Here is a 14,939-nt window from a genome sequence, read left to right on the forward strand (position 1 = left end):
GGAATATATTGTTCATTTAACCTCATATCCTGAAGATTTGGATTTTATTCTGAAGGTAACTTTCCCAACCGAAGGAGCTCTGTTCTTTATTAAGGTTGCCATTTAAAGTTGAGCTCGGGTTTTCCCACTAAACATAATACAGACCTCTTCAACAATATTTGGTGGGGAGGTGGGGCCCAAATCAGGAACATATTGAGTCTATATTACATCAATAAACTTCTATTATTCTTGTTTTTACGTAAAGATCAAGCAAAAACTAGGCCTGCTGCAGATCCTGAAATCAAACAGACGTGATCAGACGATCCTTTGAGTTGCCCACCTCCATCGCCTTCATGACCAGTTGGACAAAAAGGCAAAATGTCAGTGTTTATTTGCAGGCGTTGATCAAGGTCACCTCTGAATCCATGACGCTAATGCCCGTCCTCTTGCCTGCTTGGATGCCTGCGAATAAAGCTTGACTTAAATGTTAAACTGTACATCATCATTACTCATGGGTCAAAGCTGGGCTAAGTAGCCAATTGGCCGCATTGTGACACTAAACTGACATCTATTGGCCAAGTTGTGGCTGGGTGGGATGTTAAAGTCGTTTAGGCTCATCAGGCTAAGTGGACACAGTTGACTGAGAGGTCTCAAACCTCACCATGTCTGCTTGTGGGTAACTCTCAGTGCCAACAATTCTCAATTAGAGCAGTGGATGAGAGGACATCTGGGCCCCTTGACTTATGTTTATTAATATGCGCCAACATGCCCCGGTTTCATAAACGAGCCATACATATACATCAGTCAGTCATGAGGGTCGGAGTTCGCGCCGATAATGTAACAATGTCATAGCAGAGTGGAGACAGTTAATATTCTCTCCGTTTCCAGGATGATGTGAAAGGTGTCACTAGCAGAGAGAAATTTAAGGCACCTAATATTTTACACAGAGATTGGTCGACCAAAAGTGAAACTGTATTTATTACATACTGTAAGTCAGTGACAGGCTGTTTGTCTCTGAGCATTGTTTTAAAAGGGCAATTTGTACAAGTGTTTGTTGTACTTTCCCCAGATGTGGTTGCTGTTCAATAGCGCCGAGATAGCGAAGGCTCTTTTCTTTATGACGTGCTGTGCTATGATGTACACATGTGGGTTTAAATACTCACTCAAAGACTACATGAACCAGTGCAGAAGCACATAAAGGAACAATTATGTGGCGAAGCAATAATATGCAGGAATCCAAGTCCGTGAAGGCTTCTCGGACCAACTTTCTGTTATCGCTATAGCACATAGATGTTGAAGTGACCGGTAACCAAACAGCATAGGAACAGTCCAACAGTCAGCCCGTATGAGCATCAGATGAATGAGATGTGCAGTCTGTTTTTTTGGCGGGACTGAGCCTCACGTCCTTGGTGGATGTCAGTTTCACATCGTATTGGGTGCTTTTGGATTTTATCTTCAAAATTTAGGCAGTGGTTTTATTTGCTCTGCTGCTTCCTAAAGTGTTGAGGTGCGCTACATGTGCCGTCACATTGGTGGACTATGACGTCATTTGTAGTAACCAGATGTGAGTAGTCATGGTGGTTGGCCGCTGCGGTTTGTTCCTGGATGATTTCTGAGCTTCGACTTGGTTGTTTTTCACACTAATGCGAGCAATCTGGGTTGTGAAAGCACTAAACAAAATATCAATCTAATCTTCTGGGCTGTTTTGTGTGCGTTTTGGCGTTTTTTTGAACAGCTTTCGGAGCTGGGAACCTTCAGCAGCATCTGGCAACACTGGCGGAAGCATGGAAATATGGTGTTAAAGACTAACCCCGGCCTGGCCGGCTCTTCTGTCAGTCTGGCTCTCCAACGGTCGGCTGTCAAGAGATTCAGCCATCATTGCGTTCGCTGTTAACCGAACTGTGAATCATGACCTGGACAAAAGAAAAAAAAAAAACACTCTCTGAGCACTGAGCAACACTACTTCTTCTTCTTCTTCTGATTTTGGACTGAGACTAGACGCTTCATTGAGTCATGTGGTACAAAGTGCACAAACTTCCATAGACGTCTCAGCACAAGATAGAACGCCTTAGACGTAACATCACAGCAACATCAAGTTTTTTTTTAAGAATATCACAGATTCCCCCTTAACAATACACTCATTAAATACTAACTAAGATCTAATTAATTAGTGTCATATTTAATGGAAATGAAGAAAATGGGCTAATTTTACAACCTGTTGAACTACTCCTCCTAGTTATTATTATTATTATAATAATAATTATGGCTACTTTTTACTTTTTTGAGGGAAATAAAAAGAAGGCAGGAAATTAATGGGGGCACTTATAACCAAAGCAACACTGAATCATTTGTGTCTTTGGCTATAATAACAAACTAACCACCATCATGATTTTCTGTTTCTTCTCTTTGATTTTATGTGATAATATTTGATTGCATGTTTTTCACATACTCCAGGTTAATGACCTTTGACCTGTGGTAAGACTGAGAATGAAAGTGTCACGATCACAAGGGTGTCACATTTTCACCACATCACAGTGCACAGTGACCTTAAACACGGCATCGGAAGGGGAAGTGGGAATAAAAAAAAAGTGAAAATAGAAACAATTCAAAGACGGAGGACGAAGAGGAAGCCGAACTTACTTACAGAAACACACATGCACTTCCTCCTCCTCATCATCATCATCCTCCTCCTTCCACTCCTCCTCCCATCTCAACTCTCATCGCTTTAAAAATCACCTCCATCACAGTCGCTTGTTGGACACATCCTCACAGGTCTGTCTCTGTTTGAAAGGCTGAGGTGAATGTAGATACTCTACGAGGTGAGTACTGAATTATTTAATCAGGAGGATTCGTTTTTATTCTGACAAATTTGACGTGCGACTCTTCGTGTCCGCGCTCTTCTCTCCTCCTCCGGTGACATTACAGAGCTGGTGTCAGCGGAGATGTTGGCAGGTGCGTTAGTTCTGGGCACCATCCTCACAGCTTTACCAGGTAAGAGCAAAAAATAACATGAGAAATGCTTCTTCTTTTTTTTTTATCATCATGTGCAAATCTAAACTTTAAAAATAAGTCTTCAAATGGTTTTCTTTTATCTTCGAGGAGATGATAAATTAGCTATTTGATATTTGGATTTTATTACAGATTTTGTGTCAAAAAACGAGTAACACACTTTAAATCAAGTGAAACACTGACTTATAACATCCATTATGCACACAAGGCTCCGCAGCCAGGTGCCCTTGCCTTTACGCTCAGGTTTATTTATAAGTATTGATTGCCTTTTTGTGCAAGGTAGTCAGCCAGGCAGGCGGGCAGTCAGCAGCTCAGGATGACACCACGGCTGCACATCGAGGCTCATTCTCACTGCCTCACTTTTTTAATACGTGTCCCTCTCTGAACTGAGCAACTGCGGTTTGACAAGTTTTCCTCCGAGGAGTCGCACTGGAGGAAAAATTTTACATGTGGGTTGTTGAGATTTACACTTCTTTCAGTTTCCAAGAACGTATTCCCTAAATCTACAGCAGCCTCTTTAATATGGCGTGAAATCCACGGATGTAACAGCCAGTAGATGCTAATTCATTTGGGGATATGAGCTCTGAATATTGCAGCTTCGACATTTTTGTGCTGTGTTAGAGCTTTTTGTGTAAATTTGCACTTTTTGTGGTGCGATGCCGTATTTTCACGCTCTTAAATTTGTCCATCTGTGTGCGTCTGTGTCCTCCAGGTACTCATAGCAGGTGGAGTGTGTCATTTTCCAGAAAGGAGATCTGTGTGTGGGCAGGAACTACTGTCACTCTGCCATGCCGTTATGACTACCCCTCAGGTATATAAAAATATATATATATGTATACGCTTTCTTAAAGTTTTGGAACAGTACGTAGTACTGCATGAGCTTTAGTTTGCTATGTATTTTTAATTTCTCCAAGGTATTTGGGGTCAGTGGGACCTGACAACTGTAAAAACTAAGCATCATCGTTGAGCAGAAGTTTTTGGAAAAAAAATTCGTCCCTATATGTGGACATGGGAATTATTTTACTGTGTATTATATCAAAGTCACCAATATGTAACAAAATATAAAACTGAACATGGCTGTGCAAAGACAGAATTGCAAATAATGAATTCCCAAACGTCCTCAAAGGTGGGTATTTGCTAATTAGTGAAGTTTTGGCTCATTACTATTGATGGAATTTGTTACGTTTGCATGTCATATTAAACTAGAAAAGTTAATAAATATAAATAAATAACTTGATCAGCTGCAGAATCAATCCACTGAATTGAACACTATCACATTTTTATACCAACTAGTATCTAGTTATGAGGATAAAAGTTTAAATTAGGCAGAATAAGTTTCCACGATAAAACTTAATGTCCCCACATGAGGACACAGGGTTTTCTTCCTACAGCAAGATAACGACCCAAAACTTTAGTCCAAGCTAAACCAGAACTACCTCAGGATAAAAACAAGATGGAAAGCTTGAAAACATGAAGCGAACCATGGCCCAGTCTCTAGACTCTCTAGAAGAGTGAAAGCAAAGCACCCTAAATTTGCCACACATTTCTTTCATTTCAGAGTAAAATGGGACATTAAACTGCATATATTTCAATAAAAAAAAGAAATACTGTTATGTTCTAAAACTTTGACCCGTAGTGTATATAAATCTTAAATGTTGCTCTTTTACTTGTGTATCTTCTGATACATATTAAATTAAACCTCATTTTACTTATGCATGTGTATGGTGGTAAATCCTTTAAAGAAAGCCAAATCCTCTTATTATTGGTATTTACTTGTCATCTCGGTCTTTTTCCCCCATCAGTTAATGTGACATTCCTGTTCTGTCTTCCCTCACAGGTCACAATGTGAGGCAGGTCATGTGGTTTCGTGTTTCTGGCGAGGGTCGCAGGGAGTTCACCCACCACAGCGACCCCAACCAGATCAGCCTGTCGTACCGCGGTCGCACACGGTGCGTACATGACACGAGCCTAACAGTGACATTTTGGCTTTCGTAAAGCTTCCGTGAAATTTAAATAAGTCCCGATCATTTTGTCCCACACCACAGCTACATCGGGGGCAGCTACTCCAGCTGTTCAGTCCAGATTCGAGGCGTGAAGCTGAGCGATGCGGGTCAGTATCACTTCAGGTTTGAGACTGACCAGCCACGGGGGAGATGGACCTCCCCTGACACCATCACCCTGGAAGTAACAGGTAGATTAAACTAAAGCTGCTGTGATGCTGACTAAGGTGTTCCACTCACCCAGACAGAGTTGTGCTGTCCTGTGTGTTTGATTCAGACCTCCAGGTGCAGGTGCATCCAGCCAGGCCGGGCAACATGTTTGGATTTGGAGAGACGGTGTTTGTCGGCTGCCAGGCCAGAGGATGTGCTGCTCCTGGGAGGAGCCTCGCACTCTACAGGTATGCAAATGCACATAAACACAATATATGCATCTCCCTTATCTGTCTGAGACACTGTAGATGTTACGTGCTGCTCACAGGAACGGGCTGAACCTCGGCTCATATGAGAAGTGGATGATTATCAATCGATTTGACGAGCAGCATGCAGGAGCATACACCTGTCGACCAATCCCACCTCAAAATGTACAGTCGCCATCTCTCACCCTGGCTCTGGGACGTAAGTAACCTCAACCAACCAGGCTGTCTAGGTTAGCTTAAACTATAGGTTTTCAAATTTACAAATTTAAATACTTTAAATACACATTTGCAGAAGAGAAGCTAACAGTGCATCTCGTTCCCATCAGCCTAATACTGAAGCCAAAATGGATCGCTTTGTCAGTAAAACAAAAAATAGAAAATTATTTAAATTATTTGAATAGCTTGAATAGATCCTTGGACTGAAAAATGTTGAAGACCTCTGGGTTAAACCATTAAATATTAAACCATTAAACCATCCAACCACGTCTTAAAGGGAAAAGAACAAATATATACAGTATATGTGAGGGAAAAATGAAGAGAGGTTGCGCTTTAGCCTGTCAACACCTGTAGCTAAGCCTCTGGATGAGTTTGATGCATTCTTCGCATTACATTTCTCTTTTATATTTTGGCAAACCTAGTTTGTTAAAATCAGCCTGTGCACACTGGTAAATGGCCCTAGTAAATGTTAAATATGTTAAAAATGTTTTCTTTCCGTCTTCCCCCTCAGACGGTCCCCGCTCCACATCCATAGCAGCCTTTCCTCTGGGGGAGGTGTTAGAGGGGTCATCTGTCACCCTGACCTGCAGCAGTGAGGCAGCTCCACCTGTCGAGAGTTTTGCATGGTTCAAAGGTACAGGAGTGCATGTGCATCACGCTGCATTTGGCAAAAAAACAATAGAAGAATGATGCTAGTGAAAGGTATCGATGGATGATGCTGCTGCGGTGCTGTATGTTTAATATGTGTATCTGTATTTCATTAGGGATTTATGACTGGCTGATGAGATTTAAATGAGTTATGTAAATCAGTCCATGCATGCTAGTAGCTTCTATGTGCGCTAATCTCCGTTCTCTGACTGTTTTCTAGACATGGAGAGCGGCAGCATCCCAGACAGTTTCAGGCCTCAGCTCCACCTGTCCAACCTCAGATACACAGACAGAGGAGAGTATTTCTGCGTAGCGCGTAACTCACTGGGAACAGATCGCTCCAAAGCACTTCTGCTCAACGTCACTTGTAAGTTTGTCGCATGTTGTCATTAGCGTCACAGACAGAGCCGTGACCCACATCTGACTACACCATTAGTATTAGTGTTTAATTTGTCTATTTTTATGGCACTATAGGTCAAGTTAATTAGGCAACAGCTCCTAATTCAGACTCTGTGGAATGGAATAATCTGTCACATGGACAAATCAGGAAGTGATCTAAGCTCAATTTAGACTTCTGCCTTTCTGTTTTTTTTATGGTCAGTGATGTAGCAGCCCTACTGAACAGAATAACCCACTGTTCGATTAGTCAGTCGACAGAAAAAACATTACTCCTGTTCTGATTAAATCCACTAAAGCAATTAGCAGAGTTTTGCACTCATGTTTTCAGTTTTTGAACCATTATATTAGTGAAAGACACCAGTACTGAACTAAAATAAGCTAGTTTATTGCTAATTAATTCAATGTGGAACACAAAAATTTATTATAGTAACCTGTCTTTTTTCCATACATGCATATATTTCACATTTCCTTTTGTTTTCTTGAATACACAATGCAGTAACGATATGCTCCTGTTTTTGTCTCCGTCCGCCTGCGTAGACTCTCCAAAGAACACACGGGTGCTGATGAGTCCGCGAGGAGACATCAGAGAAGGCTCCTATGTGAACATGAGTTGCATGAGTCAGGCCTACCCTCCCCCCAGCAGGTAGGTAGGACGGTTCAACAATAACCCACCAGCACTGGACTGGGAACACTTCTGTCACATATTCACTCTCATCATGGTTTTAATACGTGTTTCTGCTGTTTCTGTCATCATTATCATGATTTGTGCATCTGTCGTCATATTAAAGATAGACTTTAATTAATTAGACTAAAAATTACAGGAGACAGTCATATCAGTATACGTCACATCACTGAGACCATGGATTAGCATTATAAGTACCATTCAATTGACAAATTAATTTATACATTAGTTTCCTTAAAAGAGCATGAATTGAATGAACTCGCACTTGACAAAACGGCTCACTCACATTATTATCTGTTTATTTAATTTTTTACTAAATGTGAAAAATGTGAACCAAACCCTCAAGTGTTTGTGCTTTATACATATATATTATCAAAGCAAAGCCAGACACAACCCCCATCTAAGTATTAAATTAAATAAAGTAGCCCTATGACATTTTCATAATCCTCCTCATCGTCATCATCATCATCACCTCCATGCTCTTCCCTGCAGGTACGTTTGGTATCGTATCCTAGGTGACCAGGTGGTTACTAAAGGTTCTTTTCAGAACCTGACGTTCCCGTCGGTGCGCGCTCAGCATGCTGGTCAGTACTACTGCACAGCATGGAACAGATTGGGACAACAAAGCTCCCCTGTGGTTACTCTCACTGTGCTGTGTAAGTAGCAGATGTTTTTATCTGAGTCCTCCGTACTGAGGTCCGCTTTTAATCAAGCTTATCTTTATTTTGTCACCGATTTAGTGTAATACTGTTGCGTCTTAACTGATATCGGACGCTGTATGTTCCAAACTCGCCTCCTCACACACACACGTTCATATTTCTAGTTTCGGAGTCTCTGCCTGCTTTCCTCTTTGTCCTGTATAGAGACAGTGATCTTCAGTCAGTCTGTGCTTCATTATCTTCATATAACAACAACTTATAAATCTCTCCATGTCCTCCTTCCTCATCCTCTGCCCAGATCCTCCCAAGAACACTTCAGTTCTGGCCCGTCCCTCCAGTGTGGTGGACGCTGGCCGACCCCTGACTCTGACCTGCAGCAGTCAGGCCAACCCAGCGGTGGACAACTTCACATGGCACCGTTTAGCCCTGGACGGGGGCTCTGTTCAATGTTAGCATCATAAAAATGTTCCACTCAAGGTTAACATTACAGAATCGCCCAAAATACTTCACGGTCTCTGTGGCAAATGTTTGTAGTCAGTAAAACCCTGTATTCTTTCAGCTCCCGCTCTGCTATTTGTGCCGCAGAACCTGTAACCGTAGCCCTTCTCCTTCTCTGTGCTCTGTCCTGCAGCGTGGGGCACCAAGTCTGGTCCCGTGTTCACCTTCTCAGAGGTTGGCGTTGGAGAGAGCGGTCAGTACTACTGTGAGGCCAGGAACCGAATCGGAGCCCACAGCTCTCCGGTGCTCACCGTCAGGGTCAGAGGTACAAAGGAATTCATTGCATCAACACCATTGCTTCTTTTGTGACTTTTTACCAGTTTGTCCAAAGATTATGTTTGACAATTTTATTTGTTGGCAAAGTTTCATTTTTAGCCACACATGAAATGTGACTTTAAGGATGTAGCACCTTCAGAGGCTTAAAAATGAAAACTGCAGTACCTTTGATGGCCACTTGAGGCTGGTTCCAAAAGTGAGTCAACTTCCATGTTAAAATGACAAACTTTAGAGGAAAAATGTTTGCAGCCTGATGCAATAAACTAGTTTGGTCTCTGTAGATAATGTCCCCCTTAATGATAATGTATAGGAGGTTGAAATTATATGAAGGCTCGTTCATTTACCATTAAGGACATCAGCATCTCTAGGCTCGAGGCGTCTTTCACCACCTCAGCATTTCACTTCTTTGGATTAGTTTGAGGCACCACACACAATACTTCTAAACTTCTCTCTCATGAATCATGTGGGTAATGTCCTTGAGGTTTTGTCCTCGTGTCTTTATGTACCGTCAGTGGTACAGACTCGCTCTGATTTTTTTTTAAATGTCTCGACAGTTGATGGATCATTTTGAAAATGTTAACACACATCAATGATGGTGTATTTGTGTCCGAACCTTACTGAAACACACCTGCACCAAGTTTACATCTCTATCCTTGCTTTGACTGTTTATCTGTGACTATAGCACAAGTTGTTTTCTTTGTTTGAACTGTTAGTGTCACAGTGGTCAAGGTTCTGGTCTTAATTGCGCATGTTCCTCTGACTCCTGACTGGAACTCTATGAGTCACGGTGAGTCACGTAAATCACTCTCACTATGAGATGAGATGAGGAGGAGGTGATGATGTGCTGTGGAAAACTACAGCCGGAGTCTAGACGGCCACGAAGAAGTGGAGTTAGGTTTGGAAATCAGAGCTGGAAACACAAGACTCAAGTCTAGACGACCGCTTGTTGATGCACCGCCCTTTCCCTCTTTGAACATTTTCTCTTTCTATTTTTATATGCGCTGGCCTTTATTAACTCGCTCCACTTCTCGTTTCATGCATGTATCCGTCCGTCATTTCCCGATCGGCAGGTCGTCTTAAGGTCATCGCCTTGGCTTCAGCAGTGGGCGTGTCTGCGGGACTCATCACTCTCACTGTGGCGATTATGATCAGGTGACAGGGAGTGCACTGTTATTTTAACACTTCTACTGGTCTGCTTCTCCAAATAATAAAAAATAAAAAAAACATATTTGGCAGTTGTTTTAGTCTGACATTTTAGTACATATTTTATATCTGTGTCGTGACTTGGTCATGTTTTGTCCCTGTGTCTTTGTCTTCACAGTAAGAACATGCACAGAGTGGACATGGAGTCAGCAGAAGAGGCAAACAAGGTACAGAAACCCCACAGAAACATCAGGAGAGTCTCCACGATGCGCGTCTTCAGTGCTCAGTTTCGTCCTTTGTGCGCGTTGATGTTTGTGTTTTTGTGCGTGACCCCCAGCGTCCATCGTTGACAGCTGACACCATGTTCTATGAGTCAGCCCAGCAGACCTTCCCAGTGAGGAAGGGCAAGATGTCCGACATACCGGTGAGCGACACAGAGTGCGATCTGAGGCTGCAACTACTGAGAAAACATGGTGATAATAAAGTTTTGATGAAACCGTGTGTGTGTGTGTGTGTGTGTGTGTGTGTGTGTGTGTGTGTGTGTGTGTGCAGGAGGAGCCAGAGGACTTAAGCGACAGCTCCCATCCCTCCATCGTTCCTCTGAAGGATGCTCCGCCAATCACAGAAGTCAAAAGTCACAGCGCTTCCTCCAGCTACATCACAGTGCACTACTCCAGACTGGCCAAGTACACCTCCCCCTGCTCTACTTTTCTTCATTTCTGTTGATCTGTTTACCACGCTGCCCACGTGCTTCCTTGCTCTTCTGTGATCTCTATCAGCGTCTCATATTTACGAGGGCTTCATACATTTCTCAGCCATGTTCTAAAAACTTTTTAGTGCTTTTGGAGACCCCGCGCCCTTCCGTGATTTGCGTTTCCTGTTTGTCCGTTTGTCAGCACGGATCAGGTGCAGGTGCACAACCTGCCACTGGGTGGTGATAGAAAGCCAAAGGATTCCTCCAAAGTTGTTTACACTCTACTGCCGCAGCCTCGCCACTGAACGGGAGGAAACAACCTCAGGTTGGACATCTTACATATACCAGCTTTGTGTTTGTTTGTTTTGGCTTTTTCTTAACTTGAAGGGGGTTCATTCATAAATCACCTAAAGGTTTTAGGCAATTTAAAGTTTGCCTATTAAACTGCATGCTTCAGTAGAGTTTCACTGGTGCAACAACAAATCTGTGGCCGAGGACTAAAATAAAGCCTGTTGCTGTCTCTAAATAGAAAGAAATGATAGAAAAATTATATGTTTAATTGAATGTAATTGTGTTTTTGCTCTTCATCCTCACGACCAACCAGCCACCGTGCTTGACAGGAAACTCACCTTGCGACAGTGTGTGTCAGACTGTCTGCCGGAACCTGGGCTCTCTATGATGGCAGCATGTGGTCGACTGAAACGCGCTGCATGTCTTTCATTTTACTTTCTATACGTCTTCATGCTGCTGATGAAACCAGTGTTAACAGGAAATGATGTCGCTTGCATTAACACCCATAGTACAAGCTACCTGGTGGGCTTTTGTTGAGACTGAAGTTTTTATTCAACTATATGCACAGTAGGTCATGAATTTATCCTTTGCACCCACGGGCAACTGAAACATAATCATTTGTATGAAAGCATAACAGTTGCCAATGAAAATGACAGAGTGACATATTTAATGGAGAAAACTTGTAGCAAATGTGCAGTGATATACAATGTTTGAGTCTACAACATAAAGAGCTAGTGTTGATTTTCTAATGTTGTGAGGTTCATTCAGTTATAGCTGGCGTCTGCTGAGCCAGACTTGCACCACGTTTGGTGCAGGCAATAAAAGCGATTACATCTACGTAGTTACACTGAAGAAAAATAAAGCCAGACTAATGACTTCTTTTGTTTCTCTAGAGTGTGTCTTGTTTGTTTCTTTGTTTATTTTCACAAAATATTCATTAAAAAGAAGCTACCCTCACAGGAATCTATCCAACGTCCTTATTTATCTGTTGCTTGTGAATATGACCATAGATGCTGTGGCTTGCACTTGTTTTCACAACACATTTGAGAATTTCCGCTGTGATATTGGTAATTATTCATTGAGAATTTCACACTCCAGGCGTGATCTGAACATAGAATGGGGAAATAACAGGTCGCTGTCACTATTTCAGCAGTTATGTAACAATCAGACTTAGAGCTGCTAATTACAAAAAACTAAAAATAACATCTCATTTCGCCACAACATGCTCCCAAAAGGAAAATATGAATCAGTCAGTATCACATTTGGAATATCATCATGGAAAATATTGTCTACCTTAAATTTGTGGCCGTCTCGCTCTCATTGTGACATTTAATTTCTTAACGCGAGACTGCATTTGCAGTACTCAGTGAAGCAATGTACCCAAAGTGATGATAAGACAAAGGCAAGGAGTACTAAATGTACTTGTCATTGATGTTACAAATGTGCAGTTTTAATCCTCATGCAGGGAAATGACCAAGAGGTCAATGCAACAGGGGAGAGAAGAAAGTAAGAGACATACAAGGCCCATTTAGGAAACTTTATCATGTCTTTTCCTAATGTACACCAAGCACAATACACAACTAGAGTCACTTAGATTGACTTTGTTGGAGAAACTCCACATGCCACAGTCCAGGACATTCAAAACTTGTGGAGCTTGGAGAACACAGCGGGTAAAATAAGTATTGAACACCTCACAATTTTTCATAGTAAACATATTTCTAAAGCTGATATTGACGTGAAATTTTCACCAGGTGTTGGACACAACCCAAGTTATCCACACATAGAAAGAAACCAAAACAAACAAGTTCAGAAATTAAATTATGTTTAAGAACAGAGGGAAATGAACTCTGATTTTTAGTTCTTTCCATAGATTGTTTTAATTGGATTCAGGTCAGGTGATTGGTTGGGCCATTCTAGCAGCTTTATTTTCTTTTTCTGAAGCCAGTGGAGAGTGTCCTTGGCTCCGTGTTTGGGATCATTGTCTTGCTGAAATGTCCACCCTCGTTTCATCTTCATCATTCTGGTAGATGGCAGCAGATTTTTCTCAAGAACGTCTCGCTACATTTTTCCATTCATCCTCCCTTCAGTTATATGAAGTTTGCCAGTACCATGACGTTCCCATCTCCAAACTTCACTGTCGGTATGGGTTTTTTTTTTTTTTGGGGTTGATGTGCAGTACATTTTGTCCTCCAAACATGATGTGTGTCATGGCATCCAAAGAGTTCAACTTTGCTCTCATCTGACCAGACTATGTTCTCCCAGTGTTTTAAAGGCTTGTCCAAATGTCGTGCAGCAAACTTTAAACAAGCTTAAACATGCTTTTTTCTTCAGAAATTGAGTTTTGCCTGGTGAGTGTGCATACAGGCCATGGTTGTTGCTTATTGTTTTCTTTGTAGCTGCTAATTCCAGGTCTTTCTGGAGCTCTCCACTAGTGGTCCTTGGCTCTTAGACAACTCTTCTGATAATTCTTTTCACTCCTCTGTCAGAAATCTTGCGAGGAGCCTCTGGTCGTGGCTGTTTTATGGTCGAATAGTGTTCTTTCCACTTCCAGGTTATGACCCCAACAGTGCTCACTGGAACATTCAGAAGTTTAGAAATCCTTCTGTAACCAAAGCCATGAGACTGTTTTGCAACAATGAGGTTGCAAAGGTGTCTCAAGTTCTTTGCTTTTACCCATCATGAGATGTTCTTTGTGTGACACCTTGGTAATGACACACCTTTTTATAGGCCATCAATTTAAGCTAAACCAGCTGATTTTCATTTGCACTGACAAGGGGCAGGATGGTTTTCTGATCACAGATGGATTTCAGCTGGTGTCTTGGCTTTCCATGCCTTTTTCCACCTCCCTTTCTGCGTATGTTCAATACTTTTCCCCCTCTGTTATTTCACATTATTACACATAACTTCATTTCTGAACTTATTTGCTTTGGTTCTTTCTATGTATAGATTACTTGGGCTGTTACCAACACCTGGTGAAAATTTCATTTCAATAGCAGCTTTAGAAATATGTTTACTATAAAGAATTGAAACGTGTTCAATACTTCTTTTACCCGCTGTAAAATCAGGTTTCTGCACATGTGAAATCCTCAAAGAACAAAAAGCTGTACTCCAGCTGTACACACATAAACAACAGAAGAGAGAAAAGTATCTAGAGGTCATCAAAATGAGGAAATAACAATATTAAAAATGTCACAAAAATACACCGTCTGTGTTAAACGCACTGTCTGAACTTGGTGTGGTTTCTAGTTTCTGTTGCACGGTCCAGTAACTCCACCCAGTGGACGAACAGACCAAAACACTGCGTTATTTTAACCTCTGGTTATTTCCAGGCTTAGTTTTGTTCATAAAGGTTTAGTTTTACCTTTTTATTGTTTGTCAGAAGCAAGACTTAAGAAGAGGTTTTTACAAAGCAAACAGAAAACACTGTGAAGCCACACACTCACATGTCATGTAGACATCCATAACCTCACTGCACTAATGCCTCCTTGTGTTTTAGTGGTTTATGTACTTAGCTATAGGAACCATGGATTAACTATCCCCACTCTTGTTTCCCCACACTCAAACAGGCATAACATTATGACCACCTTCCTAATATTGTGTTGGTCTCCCTTGTGCCTCCAAAACAGTTGTGACTCATCAGAGAATGGACATGGGCCTTCTGAGGGTGTCCTGTGGCAACAGCATGTTGTTAGTGGGGCCTTTGGGTCCTATGGGTTGAGTGGAGGGGCCTCTGTAGATCATCTCACAGATACTTGATCAGTTTGGGATCTGGTGGATTTAGAGGCCAGGTCAACACCTTGTGCTGTTTTTCATATATAATGTTTTTAAGTTGTTCCTAAAGGATATTTGTGTGTGTCATGGAGAGTCATTACTATGAGGCGGGGGTGACTGGTCTGATCTGGTCAGGTCAGGTCTAGGTGGGTGCTACATGTCTAAGTAACATCCACACGAATGAATGTCAGGTCTAAAGGTTTCCAAGCAGAACTCTGAATTGTTTACTTCTCCTGTCAGGGGTCATAATGTTATGCC

General features: G+C 41.8%; 1 protein-coding gene across 1 annotated transcript; it reads left to right on the plus strand.

The window, feature by feature from the left end:
- The first annotated feature begins 2,715 nt into the window (after nucleotides 1–2,715).
- Nucleotides 2,716–11,873, plus strand: si:dkey-33i11.1 (B-cell receptor CD22). Its single transcript, XM_047599067.1, has 19 exons — nucleotides 2,716–2,798; nucleotides 2,905–2,970; nucleotides 3,701–3,799; nucleotides 4,826–4,937; nucleotides 5,034–5,179; nucleotides 5,266–5,386; nucleotides 5,467–5,603; nucleotides 6,132–6,254; nucleotides 6,489–6,635; nucleotides 7,205–7,310; nucleotides 7,842–8,005; nucleotides 8,307–8,456; nucleotides 8,640–8,771; nucleotides 9,853–9,934; nucleotides 10,104–10,152; nucleotides 10,263–10,349; nucleotides 10,478–10,611; nucleotides 10,822–10,944; nucleotides 11,224–11,873. Exons 2-18 carry the CDS (start codon nucleotides 2,922–2,924, stop codon nucleotides 10,922–10,924), a joined length of 1,941 nt encoding a protein of 646 aa, XP_047455023.1. The 5' UTR covers nucleotides 2,716–2,798; nucleotides 2,905–2,921; the 3' UTR covers nucleotides 10,925–10,944; nucleotides 11,224–11,873.
- The last annotated feature ends 3,066 nt before the right edge of the window (nucleotides 11,874–14,939 follow it).

This window comes from Mugil cephalus, chromosome 11 (genome assembly GCF_022458985.1).
Source record: "Mugil cephalus isolate CIBA_MC_2020 chromosome 11, CIBA_Mcephalus_1.1, whole genome shotgun sequence".
Taxonomy (NCBI): domain Eukaryota; kingdom Metazoa; phylum Chordata; class Actinopteri; order Mugiliformes; family Mugilidae; genus Mugil; species Mugil cephalus.

Excerpts from the sequence above, each read along its gene's own strand:
- si:dkey-33i11.1 (XM_047599067.1), top strand. The coding sequence starts at position 2,922 with ATGTTGGCAGGTGCGTTAGTTCTGGGCACCATCCTCACAGCTTTACCA. Across the intron at positions 3,800-4,825 it reads CCGTTATGACTACCCCTCAG|GTCACAATGTGAGGCAGGTC; the intron begins GTATATAAAAAT and ends CTTCCCTCACAG. Across the intron at positions 6,255-6,488 it reads GAGTTTTGCATGGTTCAAAG|ACATGGAGAGCGGCAGCATC; the intron begins GTACAGGAGTGC and ends ACTGTTTTCTAG.